Consider the following 15,911-nt stretch of genomic DNA (forward strand, 5'->3'; position numbering starts at 1 on the left):
ACAAATCCTTGAAGTTTGAACTGATAGGTTCCAGACTTCCTTTTGACCTTTCCTCCTAGGTCCAAATGGCACAAGTGGATGAGTTTTATAGACATTTTTGTACTTGCTTCAAGGTTGTTTTCTGACTATCTTCTGAAAAGCTGCTTCAGCTTTCCATGGATAATCAATATGTTCAGATAATTGCAGGTGAGATAATTACCTGTGCAAAGGTTGGTGTCAGAAGTGGCACCATTGCTCGTAAACATATTGTCATTGGTTTTGTTTCTCCTCTGATCTAAGGTACATGGATTTTAAGCCATAATGACATAATGAAAGGGCGAAATTCTCAAAGTTCAAATTGACAGGGTCTGGCCTCCCTCTGGACCCCTCCTCTCAGATACAAATGGCATAAGAATATGAACTTACTGCTGGAAAAACCTATTAAAGAAATTGTATAAAAGAAAACCTGCAGACAAAGGTTGTTGAATAAAATATGTATAATACGTTGTGTAACAAAGAGAATGCAAAACTTCCATGAACTGATGGAGACAATACTGATTTAAGTTAATACTAAATATATGCTCTCCAACTGCATCCTGGCACATGGCCGCGGGGAGGCTATTGCGAGTGGGTAGGAGAAGAGATGTGCTCTCTCCTCATTCGTTGGGTGTTTGGCACCAGCAGCTGGGGTGGGACAGCTGCTCATATATAAAGGTGGCCACGCCCAGCCATCCAGGCTCTCTAAAGTGTCCCCCCCCCCTCCATTCCTGCCTGTAAGCAATGTGGCTTTTACCTAGTTGCCCTTTTGGAGGCCAAGTAGGAATTTTTTGGCACATAGTCTGATTGGCCTGTGCCATGTGTCTTTTCACCTACTTCACACTGTAAGAAGGGAGAGTGTCTCAAGACTCAAATTCTGATTCTGATTAATTTGGTCACATTTGGCTCAGGCTGGTGGGGTGGGCATGCTTAGAAGAAAGGGATGGTGATCATTCTGTGGCACTGTTGTTTGGTGATGGATGATACCTGAGGTCTTCTGCTGGAGGTCGTGAACTCCCAGTGGGGGGATAAGGCCACCTGTGAGGCCGCCTCTCCTCCATCCAGTGTCATGAGACCTGGGGGTGGTGGTGAGTGGCATGGATCGATCTACCCTCCTCAAATGGGTTATGGTCTAGGTGTGGTGATCATCTGATGCTACTCGCTAGACATAGAATGCTTTGCCTGATATAACATCTAGCTAGTGGCTGGCGTAGATTAGGGCCCAGACAGTTCCCTTTGCAGATATTTAATAAATGTGACCTGAAGTTTATATCATATATAGTTGTCTTGTCTTGTTATTTTCCCCATCCTTCACCTGCAAATGGGTTGGATCCAGATTTGGGTTAGATTCAGTATGAGCAGGCGGACCTGTAGAATCAAATGTTACCACACCTCTTCCCAATGGGAGCCCCTTAGCAACCCCTCCTAAATGCTACAGAGCTGGCATAGGAACCTAACTCAGTTGGAGTAACTGTTGTATGGAGGGAAGGAGGGAATCCCTGGAAATTGGGCAGATGTGCTTCTACTTAACACCCTCCCAATAAAATGTTCATGTCCCCTGCACACACACACACACACACACACACATACACACACACACACACACACACACACACACTTGCCCCCATTTTTCAAGAAGGATTTTCTCTTAATTATCCCTGAAAACTCTAAATATTTGCCCCAGCCTTAGGGCTCAACTACACCAAGCAGGATATTCCACCATGAAAGCAGTATGAAAGTGGTATATAAAAGGCAGGCGCCACACTACTGATTTATGGTGGTATTGAAGTGCACTGGCAATTGTTGAAGCCCATGACACATACCAAATACCACTTTTATACCCATTTCATGGTGTTATATCCTGCTTGGTGTGGATGTGCCATGGGTCCCAACAGTTGTCAGTGCACTTCAGTACTACTATGAAGCAGTAGTGCACTTTAATACCAATGTTAAGCTGTAGTGTGGCTCCTTCCTTTTATATACCACTTTCATACCACTATCATAGTGGAGTATCCTGCTTGGTGTAGATGAGCCCATAGTCTAAAACTGTATCTAACTATCCCTTGTTTTGTTGGTTTTTTAGACATTTCCCAAAGGTAAGTCAGAAGAATTGTGGCTACTAATAAAAAATGAAAAACTAAGAAGCCTAGAAATACACAGCTAGTTCACATCCAAATGATGATTGTATACTGCAAACAGAGATCAGGCTAACACCTATTATTTGAAAGAAATAACCCCTAACGTTTCATACTCCTATTTGATTCACCACAAAATCAAGAAATCTGCCATATCTGTGGGACTTCTTTAACACTTACATTTATTAATGTGGAACATTTTATTCAAAATAAGGGTTGATAGAGGTTGACAGGCCTAAAATAAATCCTAAGAATTCCAAACTTGTTTTCAGCCAAATAATACAGAATTGAGCTTCACATAACTCCATAGGGTGCAGATGATGCCTCAGGTTGTTAAAGGAATAATGTATTTAAAATAAAACAGCTCTCTTGTTATCCATGGTGGGGGAAAGCCAGTGATGTCTTATGAACCAATAAATTGGCTTTATTTAACATGGATGGGAAAAGAGGTAGGTGCAAACCAAGCCTCTAAATTAATATAAGAACATAAGATGAGCCCTGCTGGAACAGACCAAGGCCATAGCTAGACCTAAGGTTTATCCCTGGATCATCCAGGGGTCAAACCTGTTTATCTAGGTGACAGACAGGCGATCCAGTGCTCAGGCAGGGGCGAACCCTGGATGATCCCAGGATAAACCTTAAGTCTAGCTGTGGCCTAAGGCTGCTGCTTTAAAATGGTTTAAAACAGTAGTGACAACTGTTGGGGCCCAGGACTGACTCCACATACAGTTTTCAAAATGTTTTCAAAGTCCATCTAGTCCACAAGGGTCCATCTAGTCCAGCACTCAATTCTCACAATGGCGAACCAGCTGCCAATCAGGAACCCACAAGCAGGACACTCCCACCCATGTTCCCCAGCAACTGGTGCATATAGGCTTACTGCCTATATACACAAGTTGTTTATACTGGTGTTGGTATGTTGTTGTTGTTAATTTCATTTCTATATTGCCCAATAGCCGAAACTCTCTGTGTAGTGTAAGGGATTATTCAGAGTTCATAAACAGTGATGGGGAGATGTTAATCACAGACTCACCAATATTGTCTGTTTTTAAAGTCAAATTAAATCCATCCCATTTCCACATGCATTTGTGATTTTATCCTCCCTCCCCAAAATCAGTACTGGAATTCATCCTTTTTTGGTTTGCATGTTTTATAATGCACATATTTATTTATTTATTTATTTATTTATTTATTTATTTATTATTGCATTTATATACCACCTTTTTTCCCCTCCAAGGAACCCAAGATGGTGTGCATAATTCTCCTCCTCCTATTTATATCCTCACAACAACAACCCTGTGAGGTGGGTTGGGCTGAGAGCCTGTGACTGGCCCGAAGTCACCCAGTGGGTTTCCATGGCTGAGTGGGGACTGGAACCTGGATCTCCTGATGCCCACTCCAACACTTTAGCCACTATATCACACTGGCTCTGACATTTATGTACAGAGTTTGTGTGCATTTTTAAAACATATGCACTTTCCCCTAAGATTCACATTAATATGTGCATTTTCATACATGAGCTCCATCAGAAAGCTTGTAGAAATGTGGTGTCTGCCTTTCAAGAGTTTTCCCATCAGTTCTCTCTTGGAATTACCCAATTTAGTCCAACAACCTTGCACCTTTGGGGCCTGAAACAGACTTATTTGCCATTCTTGCCCACTGAGAAAGAAACCACAAATTATGGAGGACTGTGGTGTCTTTTACCACTCTAGCCTACTGTACCCATGCTTTACTACATAAGAATGGCATTACAGGCAAGTTCACATCTGAACACAGATATGCAAAGAACATCAAACTAATGGGATAATTTTTTTTGCAAAGCTTAGGCATGCAGAAAGTACAATTACTTCTGCTAGACTAAACTGGGAAATTAGTTCAAGGCACCAAGAAAGATGAATGAAGAGGTGGTTGGACTCGATGGCCTTATAGGTCCCTTTCAGTGCTACTATACTATGATTCTATGTGGTTTTGTTTGTCTGTTTTTCCATTTGGGGGGAGGGTCTGGTGTTTTACGCAAATGTGATTGTCTTCTTCATCTTTTGTCAGGTGTTTCCATTTGTGCAAGTGAGTTCAGTTTGTGCAAGTATCCAGCAAAAACATCTGTGAGTAACTCTGTCCATCTCTACTCTTTCCTGGTCATTATTTAGCCTCCTCAGGACTACTCTTTTCTGTTTCTTCTTTACAATATCCTCAGAACCTCCCCCCGCCCTGGCCACCACAATCTCTTTCTCTCTTCTATATTTCATACCACTCAGAATTTCTCTACAGTGGCTTCTCAAAAAGAGTTGAGATGATGCCAATCCACTCCCACTCCATTCCAACTGCTGTTCCAAGACACTATGTACAAATAGAGGAATATCACACAGATGATCAGGGGTCTGGAAACAAAGCCCTATGAAGAGAGACTGAAACAACTGGGCATGTTTAACCTAGAGAAGAGAAGATTGAGGGGAGACATGATAGTACTCTTCAAATACTTGAAAGAGTGTCACACAGAGGAGGGTCAGGATCTCTTCTCAGTCATCCCAGAATGCAGAATGCAGAATCATGGGCTCAAGTGACAGGAAGTCAGATTCTGTCTGGACAGCAGGAAAAGCTTCCTGACCATTAGAGTAGTACGACAATGGAACCAATGACCCAGGGAGGTTGTGAGCTCTCCCACACTAGAAGCCTTCAAGAGGCAACTGGACAACCATCTGTCAGGGTTGCTTTAAGGTGGAGTCCTGCATTGATCAGGGGGTTGGACTCAATGGCCCTAGAGGCCCCTTCCAACTCTAGTATTCTATGATTCTAAAGTGAATCCTGTATATTTCTAAGGGGTGGTGGTAAAAATAGGCAATGCCTGTCTAACTGCCGAAGAGCATATGACATTGTTTAAATTCCTATGAAAAAGACCATAAATGATTAAAGAACTAAATGAATTATTATCTGTCTACAGTGAACATTGTCAGTGTATGAGACATGGATTTTATGATTATTTGAAAGGTTTTGAGGTGGACACAACGTATTTACAGACATTTATAATTTAACATTATACTTAAAACTATAAATAAGCCATGTCCACCTCAAAACCCTTTAAAATCATCATAAAACTCATGTCCCATACACTGACATTTTTCACTGTCGTGATGTTTTTTCACTGTTGAGTCTATTGAGTTGTTTTCACAGTATGAACCAGAAACCTTACAGCCCCCAATTTATGTTTATAATGATGTAATGCAATTTAGCTGACTCATGTTTAGCATAGGGCTACTACAGTGGGCCGATAATTAACATATTCAGAAGCTCAACATGAGAATGGGACAAGTATATTGACTTCATCCAACAGACAGAAGAAATACATACACTAGGAGACAGAATTCTTAATTCTTTCTCTTAATTATCTGCTCCCTCTTGTTCATCTCTGGCGTTAGCACAATAATGTAACATTTGGGGGAAAAGATACAGCCCAGCAACCCAGCACTAGAGCTTAAGATAGAGAAGATCTCCACAGCTACCATGTATTTCCCCTTGGTGCTCAGGTAGGTTGGAACGAAAGACAGCCAAACACTACAAAATATCACCATACTGAAGGTGATAAATTTGGCTTCATTAAATGTGTCTGGCAACTTCCTAGCAAGGAAAGCCACAGTGAAGCTGATGATGGCCAGAAGTCCCATGTAGCTCAGGACAAGGTAAAACATGATGACAGACCCTTCATTACATCCCACAACTATTTCTTTTGCCACTGAGTGCATATCCAAATCAGGGAAAGGGGAGGATATAGCCAACCACATCATACAAATGCTTGCTTGAATAAGAGTGCAGAAAAGGACAATGGAGTTGGCAAGTCTTTTCCCCACCCACTTCCTCATGCTGGAACCTGGCTTGGTGGCCATGAAAGCTACAACCACAGTGATGGTTTTGGCCAACACACAAGAAACAGCCACTGAGAAGATGAGGCCAAAAGTTGGTTGTCGGAGAAGGCAGATCACTTTCCCAGGCTGTGCAAGGAATAGCAAAGAAGAGAGGAAGCAGAGCAGGAGGGAGATGAGAAGAATATAGGTGAGGTCTCGATTGTTGGCTTTAACTATGGGGCTATCTTTGTGCTTAATAAATGTCCCGAGCACTAACACTGTTAGAAAGGAAAAAGAAATAGCAAGTAAGGCTAAACTGATCCCTAAAGGTTCATTATAAGATAGGAAGCTTTTAGTTTTGGGAATACATTGATCTTGATCCTTGCTTGGATAATGATCCTCTGAGCATTTGAAACAGTCATCCATGCCTGGAAAAAAGCACACAGGGTAATCTCAGAATGATTGCATATGTTAAATGGAGCTGATTAACCTACCTGATTTCAGTGTCCAGAAATGGGATTGAGAATTTTAGATGTAATTGTGGTTCTCCTTTCATCATTGTTCACTAATATTTAAATGATGGCGAGTGGAACAGTGGCCTTAGTCTAAATGCATTCCTTTCCTCCTGCTACCTTTACAGCCACCATTTACATATTACATTCATGGAAAAATGAAAGTGCTAATTTTTTTCAGAAAATGGTGACTTGCTGGGAGAATGGACAGTCTCACAGACCATGCAGCAGCTCCACCAGACTCCCTCTCGGAGTCCTGCAGCATCCCTACAAATCCATCCCTAGTTTCAAATGGTTAGATTGGCCTTAGCTAGATCTAAGGATTATCCAAGGCAAATGAGGGGTCGTCCCTGCCTGCTCCTGGGACCCCCGTCTGTCATTTGGATACACAGGGATGATCCTGGAACCATCCCAGGATATAGGCCTGGTTTAGCCATAGCAACAGTCTCTCCACCTCCTCTTTAAGCATGATGGACAAAATTGCCTACCTTTCTGGGTTGAGATCTCCCCTTCTGGGCATGGAACACAGTTGTAGCAACAAAATTTCTCCCCTTCCTTTTTCTCCTTCTGATAACCCGGGAGGCAGTGAGCGTTACACAAAGAAATTGGCTGCACCTGTCCATAAACATGAAAAGAGTTTTACATCAGAAGAAATACTGAAGATGTGTTTGCTGTGAGGAAACTGTGGAGAGGGACTGTTAGGGACAGAAATGACAGGTTCTGTGGAGGCTAATTAAAGACCAGGAAAGAGATCATCAGCAATAACAGGTGCTCTGGGTTATGACAGAGACTCCATAACCAACACTCAACAACAGAAGCCTACAGTTACTTTTGGATCCTGGACTGCACAGCTACAGACAGGCTTTAAGAAATAACCTACCTTTGTGAGCTGTATAATGATTGGACTGGACTGCGTTTACTATTGTTTAGAGGCATTCCCCCCCCCACACAATAATTAATACATTTAAATAGCTGTTTTCTGTCCTACTCACCCATTGTTCCCATCCCTGATATATTGTTCACTGGTGTTTCTTTCAGGGAACAGGCATTTATTTATTTATTTATTTATTTATTTATTTATTTATTACATTTTTATACCGCCCAAGAGCCGAATCTCTCTGGGCGGTTCACAAAATTTAAAACCATAATAAAACAAACAACAGGTCAAAAGCACAAAAACAAAATACAGTATTAAAAGCGCAACCAGGATAAAACCACGCAGCGAAACTGATATAAGATTAAAACGCAGAGTTAGAACAGTAAAATTTATATTTAAGTTAAAATTAAGTGTTAAAATACTGAGAGAATAAAAAGGTCTTCAGTTGGCGATGAAAGGAGTACAGTGTAGGTGCCAGGCGGAGCTCTCTGGGGAGCTCATTCCACAGCTGGGGTGCCACAGCGGAGAAGGCCCTCCTCCTAGTAGCCACCTGCCTCACTTCCTTTGGCAGGGGCTCACGGAGAAGGGCCCCTGTAGATGATCTTAAGGTCAGGGCAGGTACATATGGAAGGAGGCGTTCCTTCAAATAACCTGGCCCCAAACTGTTTAGGCACGGTGTCATCCTCATTCCCCTTTATCCATTACTGTAGGTATGAACCCAGGGGCATGTCCAGATGATGCCTTATCCTAGGGATCACCCCAGGATCATGCCTGTGCATCCTAGGGGATGCACAGGGGATCCTGGGGGCAAGGAGGGAGAATCCCTCCATTTCCAAGGATAACCGGGATGGCTTTTAGCACAATTTTTCCCATGGTCTCCCGAAACTACAGGAGGTGTGGGCAGCCACCCCAGTTTCATCCCAGCTCCTCTTGAGTAAACATGAGGAGCCAGGAACCAAGCACAGGCCACGGAGCTCTTCAGGCACTTCAAGCCCATCTGGGGTGGTAGGGGGGAGCGTGATCGGGTTTTTTTTAAAAAAAAAACTTACTTTCCCATTGGAGTGCTCACCTTCAGTAAAAAAACCAAAAATGGTGGCCTCAAAATCCCTAGTTCCTCCCAGGATGTCGTGCTTGCTGTCTGTCCAAAGGGGAGGATCTCGCAAGCAGAATACTATAAGATTCTCCCCCTCCCTCCCAGAATGCTGGAAGGTCTAGACATGCCCCAGGTCTCCAAATGTAACCACACTTTCCCTATGAGCAACTCTATGGAAACCAAACCATAGTACCTGAGCAACATGAACAATGTGTTATATTTCACCTGGTTAAACTCTCTGTGCCAGACAATCAAGCCCTTATCAATGATGAGTTGTTTTCCTTCTTGAGTGCCGGGATCCACTCTTCCAACTTTTACTCTAATGAAGGAGTTGTTGGGGAATAGAACCAAATTTGTTATGTCAAATCCATCCACTATCTCTCTATATTCGTTGAAGGAAATCTTATCTCCAGCAGAGTTGTTAAATGAAATGCCTTGAAGAAATGGGTGGAGCTAGTTGGAGAAAAAAGTGGGGAAAGGAAGTAAACATAAAACTAAACACTTTGATCTTCAGTGGTAGAAGACTGAAATAGTTTCCATCTTCAATCAATCTCATATACACTTCCTTCGCAGTGAGGAAGGGATATAGATAGATAGATAGATAGATAGATAGATAGATAGATAGATAGATAGATGAATAATCATTTGCAATAAGGGGTGACTGTACCACCTTAAAGAATAAAGAATTTATTGTGGCATGAGATATTATGGGCCCAAAACATATGTTCAGATACAAAATGGGATATACATCACACAAAAAGATTTTTTTTCCACAAAAAAAAAAGATGCCACAGGACACTTCATTCTACTTGAAGAAAGTGTTGTCACACAACTGCTGAAATATTCACATGTTACCTAACTGTGTGGTGTGGCTGTGTGCAGCACCTTGCATGCACCAGTTGCTGGGGGACATTGGTGGGAGGGTGCTGTTGCACCATGTCCTGCTTGTTCATCCTTGGCCGATGGCTGGTTGGCCACTGTCTGAGCAGAATGCGTGACTAGATGGACCCTTGGTCTGATCCAGCTTGGCACTTCTTATGTTCTTATGTTCTTACATTACCTAATTATACAATGTACACGGGGAGTACAAACCCTTCTAGATACCTCTGAAACTGTTTCACCTTTTATTAATCTGTGTTTTTTTTTAAGGAAAAAAAATGATTCTGGAAACTTTACCTGCCAAGGCTCAATATTGTGTACTTTAAGACTTCTTCTGCCCACCACAGCTTTATTGTTGGATGCAGAGGGGTCCGTGGCCTGCAAGGCATGGGCCACAGCATAGACAGCATTGTAGATACTGTAGCTGTGGCCAGTCATATGCATGTCAAAAAATGGCCCAGGAAGGCTCTCCAAAATTTCCTTCCCAGTACATGTTTCATTAACATCTGATGTCTCCCCAAAATTTGGAATGGAGCAGTGAAATGCTTGCTCACAGAATGCCTTGAGAAAACCATCTCCTTCTGTCCAGTAAGGGTGTACCTTTTGAAGAAATTTCTGGAACCTCTGAAGTTCTTTTGAATGGATATTCAAGGAAATGGCACCTTCAAAGATCTCAAAATCTACTACTTCCTGAATGCTCGTTAGTGCGAAATCAATCTGGGCTGTCGTTATCCACACCATTCCAACAGTTTTAAGTTCTTTAAATCTAGGATTAAATTCTATCATCACAATTGTTAACCACATGAAAGCTATTGTTTCTCCATAGACAATGAACACCCTGGCATTCCCTTCTTTGAGCAGCACAGAATATTTCTCAGTTGTATTCCAAGTAGTATAATCCATGGGGAAAACGGGTTGTTTTGGAATTCTTTCTATGAAGGCTGAACAGATTCCATTCTCAAAGAGTAGGGGCACCAGGGTCTGCAAGAAATTATTTCCACTCTCATCATCCACAGCAAAGATCCCAATCCATGACCATTCAAACCATTTCAGTAAATGGATGATCCCGATATTCTGATGGGTTTCATTTGGGACCATGCGATAAAATGATGGGGACTGAGCTTTATCACTATTCACTGGGGCAAATGAGCCATATGTGATCTGTAAGAACATGAACGGGCAAGTTAGAAGCAAAGTAGTGTATAAGTGTCTTTGAATGTGCTCTTTTTATGCCAGGAATATTTTGGTGAGATTAACTTTGGATTTGAATTTATAGTGACTCTTGCTGAAATTTCTGTGTGTAGTGAAATATGATTACAGACAATGATGGAAAACATTTTTTCCCCTTAAGAGACCTTATCCATGAACCGACAACGTGTTTGGTTTAGGGTTTCTTAGGAAACTCCAAGATCAATTTTTTCTCAATCCTAGATCTTTCCCTGCTTTGAAAAATATTCAACTACTTGAATTGTGCAGTTTATTTATTTATTTATTTATTTATTTTATTACATTTATATACTGCCCCACAGCCGAAGCTCTCTGGGCGGTTTACAACAATTAAAAATAGTAAACATTAAAAGTATACAAAAATTTAAAAAAACATAAAAACAGTATAAAGTTTAGTCATTGCACCGTATTTATTGGAGGGAATGGGTCAATTAATGCAAGCTTCTTTTTCTTCACAGCACACATTGAACTATGGCCAACCACCATAGGTTTTGTGCCTCCAAACCTTTTATTGCCCCCTTAAGTTCTGGGAAAGAGCAGGGAAATTGATTGACAATGTTCTTCAAAAGCAGACAGACAAGCAAGCAAAGAAGCAAACATAAATCCCTTTCTGTTCTGCACCCTTCTGTGACATCAGTAATGTATTAACCTAGAGTGGAGATACACAATCTATATATTTAATATAACAGTGTGTTTGACACCCCAGTTGGGGAGAGGCTAAAGTGCAACCCTGGGAGTACAACCCTGTTGATTCTCTGAGACCTTTCAGTGGTTTTCAATACCATCGACCATGGCATCTTTCTGAATAGGTTGTCTGGGCTGGGAGATGGAGGCACTGTTTTGCAGGGGATCTGCTTCTACTTCAATAACCAATTCCAGAAGGTGGTGCTGGGGAATTATTGCTCTGTGCCATGACTCCTCGGCCATGGGGTTCCACGGGGGTTTATTTTAACCCCTGTGCTGTTCAACATCTACATGAAACCACTGGGTGTCATTTGTGTTATCCAGAGATGTGGGCTGAGGTGCCATCAATATGCAGAGGACACCCAGCTCTTCCTTTCCTTTTCATCAAACCCCGGTGAGGCAGTGGCTGTTTTGAATCAGTGCCTTGACATGGTAATGGACTGGATGAGAGCCAACAAGCAGACTCAATCCAAACAGGACAGAAGTATGATTAGCTGGTGGTTCATCTGTCTGGCTAGATGATGTCCACTGTTCTGGAGGGAGCTGTACTCCCCCTAAAAGATCAGGCTTGGGAGTGCTCCTGGATCCAGAACTGTCACTTGAGGTACAGATGGACTCAATGGCAAGGAGCACCTTTTATCAGTTTAGGCTAATATACCAACTGCACACTTATCTGGACAGAGATAGTCTACCTTCAGTTATCCATTCTTTGATAACTTCTCAACTAGATAACTGCAATGCATTATATGTGAGGCTGCCTTTGAAAATGGCCTGGAAACTTCAGCTGGTACAATACAAGGCAGCAAGATGGTTAACAGGGTAGTCCCAACAAGACCACATTATGCCAGTACTTTTCCAGCTTCAAAGCACTGGGCTTAACGTTCAAAGCTCTAAATGGCTTGGGGCCAGTTTATCAGGAGGAACGCCTCCTACCATATATACTTGCCCGGACCCTAAGATCATCCTCAAGTGTCCTTCTCCATGATCCCCTGCCAAAGGAAGTGAGGCAGGTGGCTACCAGGAGAATGGCCATCTCTGTTGTGGCTGTGGAATGAACTGCCTAAAAGGGTTTGTCAGCCTTTTTGATGACCTTTTTTTAAAAAAATTCCCAGTAGTTTAACAGTTTACCATCTTAGTCTTTTAGCTTTGCAGTTTTATGTCTGTATTTATATCTGTATAAATCTCTACATTGCTGCATGGTTTTATCCTGGTTGTGCTTTTATATTAAACTTTTATATTGTGTTTTTATATTGTTTTTGTTTAATACCTTGAATTGTACTTGATGGTTTTAATTTTTGTGAACCACTTACAAAGTGGCATAGAAATGCAATAAATAAATAAAATAATGCATCACTTTAGTCATCATGATGAAGGGTAGAAACAGGGAGCATGATTCAGTACCTACCTGTCCATGAGATCAGTCTTGAAAAGTTGGGACAACAGGTGGGTTGAGCAGAAGAGTCAAACAACAGAAAGGTTCAGCCATTCTAACACAGGTCTAACATTAAAGCCAAGGTCGGAGTCCATAAAACTGAGCATATGACTGGGCTAAACAAGGCACAGAGCAGACTGGGAAGCGCAAATGCCAGGCGAACATACAATAGACAGAAGCCTAACAGCAAAGCAGGAAGAGAAACAGTCTGATAAATGCAGAGACTGGTCTTCCCAGAAAAGAAAACGTTGCCCAGTTTAAGGAAGTGCAGTAGGTCTAGAAGCCACATTAGAGGAAGTGGAGCAGGATTGGTCAATACAAAGAGTGCTGATGTCTGTTGCATGGACAGAAATACCTGCAGTCAGTTTTCTCCAAAAATCAGGGTCAGAGGCAAAACAAGCTGGGGAACGAAAAATGCACCTGGATCTTTAACCATTGGGTATCTCCCAATGATCTCTCTCTCTGTCTCTCTCTCTCTCTCTATGCCACAAGATTTTGCCAGATGACAAGAGAAGCACAACATATGAGACTGGCGAATTCTCCCCATCTGTGCATCATCTTCCCCCTGCAGGATTCTACCTGTGGAATCTTGTAGAAATTTAAGATGTCTGCCATGTGGGACGAGATATCAGAGCCGAGCCCCCCAATGACAGCGAGGAGTTTTTTCTCCATGCCACATTTGAAATTGGGGAGAAACTCGTGCACTTTTGAGAGCAGGCCCAAAGTAGTATGATAAGTCATGGTCGTGTCATAGTAGCTGTCAAAGATGTGGAAGCCAAGCGTGACATTGGGCAAAAAGGTGGGATTCTCATTGATCTCATTTACAGCGAATGCCAAGGCCAGGGTGTGCTGGTAGAACTTTGTCACCATTCTGAAAATATAGAAATACAGACGTATATAGGTGGTTTCACAACATCCTTCTACAAAGCAGGGAATTGATACGCTGATGTAAACTGTACTCTGCACAAATACACATGTCATTGAGTGGTTTCCTTTAACTCACTGGTATATGTTATTTATTTATTTATTTATTTTTAAACTGGCATTTTAACACATTTCATCAACACACACAAAGCAGCTGCTTTCTCTCTACTTTTCTCTCATAGAGATGATCAAAGTCAATTGTATTGTTGCTCTCATAGTTTAGATTTTTCACACATCCTGCAAAATGCAGAACCACTTACATATTCAGTAATATATCATTACAACTTAATAGGGGATGAAATCTTAGGACAGGCCATAAGAGTTACAAAAGCAATACAACTCTAATGATTTCAATTAGAGCATTCGATACATTCATGGATAGCTTGAATGGACGTGGCTTCGGGAGCATTTGCCTCAGGAGCATTTTGAGAATGTCCCTCTCCTCCCCTTGTTCTCTCCGCTCATGACTTTGCCTTCTTCTTGAAATGAACACTGACTCTCTGTCTCACAACCCTACACCCTCCTTCCAACTCTCCTCCTCCTCCTCCTCTCCTCCTCCTCCTCCATCAGGTTGGACTCGATGGCCTTGTAGGCCCCTTCCAACTCTGCTATTCTATGATTCTATGATTCTATGATCCTCCTTCTAATGCCTTCAACACTTCCTTGGTTTTGTTGACCACATTTGACAAGTTGAATGCCCTGGGGTCCTAATGCAACTCTTCCACATGCCAAGTTGATCCTCCTCCCTCTAGTTTCTGCCAACCTTTGCCACAGCTATCATCACTTCTAACCATCATGTAACAACCTGCCCTTCCCTCTTATGGCTCCTCCCCTGCTGCTTTCAAAGAAGACACTCCTTCCTCTATTCTAAAACAAAAAACTGTTCCCGTTCTCACTCTACTGCCTAATTCCCTTTCTGTAGTTTGTCTCCAGACTCCTGCAGTATGCTTCCTACTTACATTCTTTCAACTATCTCCTCCAATGACACTCTTGACACTCTCCAATCAGATTTTCTATTCACTGATTTCCACTGCCATCACCAAAATGGACAGTGATAATTACAACATTGAATTTAAACATTTTCCCCTGATCTCTGTCATTCTTTCCACCTTCAGTCACTCTCTTGTTTGGACTCAGTTTTTGACTTCATTGACTCATAATTCTGTCCTTTGATTAATACCAGTTTCAGCTTTGCTCCTAGGGTAGGGTGACCATATGAAAAGGAGGACAGGGCTCCTGTCTCATTAACAGTTGCATAGAAAAAGGAATTTCAGCAGGTATCATTTGTATATATGGAGAACCTGATGAAATTCCCTCTTCATCACAATAGCTAAAACTGCAGGAGATATACTAGAGTGACCAGAAACAAAAGAGGGCAGTGCTCCTGCAGCTTTAACTTTTTTGATAAAGAGGAAATTTCTCCAGGTGCTGCATGCATACAAATGACCCCTGCTGAAATTCCCTTTTCAATACACCTGTTAAAGGTACAGGAGCACTGTCCTCCTTTCCACATGGTCACCCTATCCCAGGGTGAATGTCGTCTTTTGAATGTTGCATTGGGTCAAGCCCCTCTTTCTAGGCTGAAGTCCCAATCCTGCTTGGACTTGTGGCTTTGTTGAGCAGATATGTTTCAATGCAAACATATGTTTCAAGTTTTCTCTTCTCTCATCCTTAATACTCATGCCCCACTGGATTTCAGTTTACATGTGTAAGTGGGGACGAAGGATATATCCTGCCTCTCCTTATCCATGGATCCATTCCCTTCTCCTTCTTCTATTGACTCCTTATCTCTAAGTTTATATTGCAAAACCCTTTGAGCAGGGACCTGCCCTGTTGTATTTTGTCAAGCACTATGTACACCATGATGATGATGATGATGATGATGATGATGATGATGATGATGATGAAAAAACTTCCCCATACACACACACACACACACACACACACACACACACACAAGAACCTCAGAAGGGCCATGCTGGATCAGACTGAGGATCTAGTCCAGCACACTGTTCACAATGTCGCCAATGAGTTGTCAACCAGGGACCAACAAAGCAGGACATGATGCAACAGCACCGTCCCACCCATGTTCACCAGCAACTGGTACACACAGGCTTACTGCCTTGGACATTAGAGGTAGCACAGAACCATCAGGGTTAGCAGCCATTGATAGCCTTCACCTCCAGGAATTTATCCACCCCCCTTTTAAAGAAATCCAAATTGGTGGCCATCACTACATCTTGTGGTAGTGAATTCCATAATTTAACTATGCCCTATGTTAGGGTGACCATATGAAA

At 42.1% G+C, this 15,911-nt stretch overlaps 1 protein-coding gene across 1 annotated transcript; it reads right to left on the reverse strand.

The window, feature by feature from the left end:
• Nucleotides 1-5,512: 5,512 nt before the first annotated feature.
• LOC134405946 (vomeronasal type-2 receptor 26-like) lies at nt 5,513-13,560 on the reverse strand. Its single transcript, XM_063137190.1, has 4 exons — nt 13,270-13,560; nt 9,645-10,508; nt 6,987-7,113; nt 5,513-6,414 (listed from the first exon to the last, which is right to left on the reverse strand). The coding sequence occupies exons 1-4, from the start codon at nt 13,558-13,560 to the stop codon at nt 5,513-5,515; spliced, it is 2,184 nt and encodes a 727-aa protein (XP_062993260.1).
• Nucleotides 13,561-15,911: the final 2,351 nt, after the last annotated feature.

This window comes from Elgaria multicarinata, chromosome 11 (genome assembly GCF_023053635.1).
Source record: "Elgaria multicarinata webbii isolate HBS135686 ecotype San Diego chromosome 11, rElgMul1.1.pri, whole genome shotgun sequence".
Taxonomy (NCBI): Eukaryota; Metazoa; Chordata; class Lepidosauria; order Squamata; family Anguidae; genus Elgaria; species Elgaria multicarinata.

What these genes read in the sequence shown, in the direction of transcription:
- LOC134405946 (XM_063137190.1), bottom strand. Translation starts at nt 13,560, where the DNA reads ATGGTGACAAAGTTCTACCAGCACACCCTGGCCTTGGCATTCGCTGTA. An exon ending in ATTTCTACAAGATTCCACAG is followed by an intron (nt 10,509 to 13,269) that starts GTAGAATCCTGC and finishes ATGTTCTTACAG; the next exon opens with ATCACATATGGCTCATTTGC. An exon ending in ACAATATTGAGCCTTGGCAG is followed by an intron (nt 7,114 to 9,644) that starts GTAAAGTTTCCA and finishes GTTTATGGACAG; the next exon opens with GTGCAGCCAATTTCTTTGTG.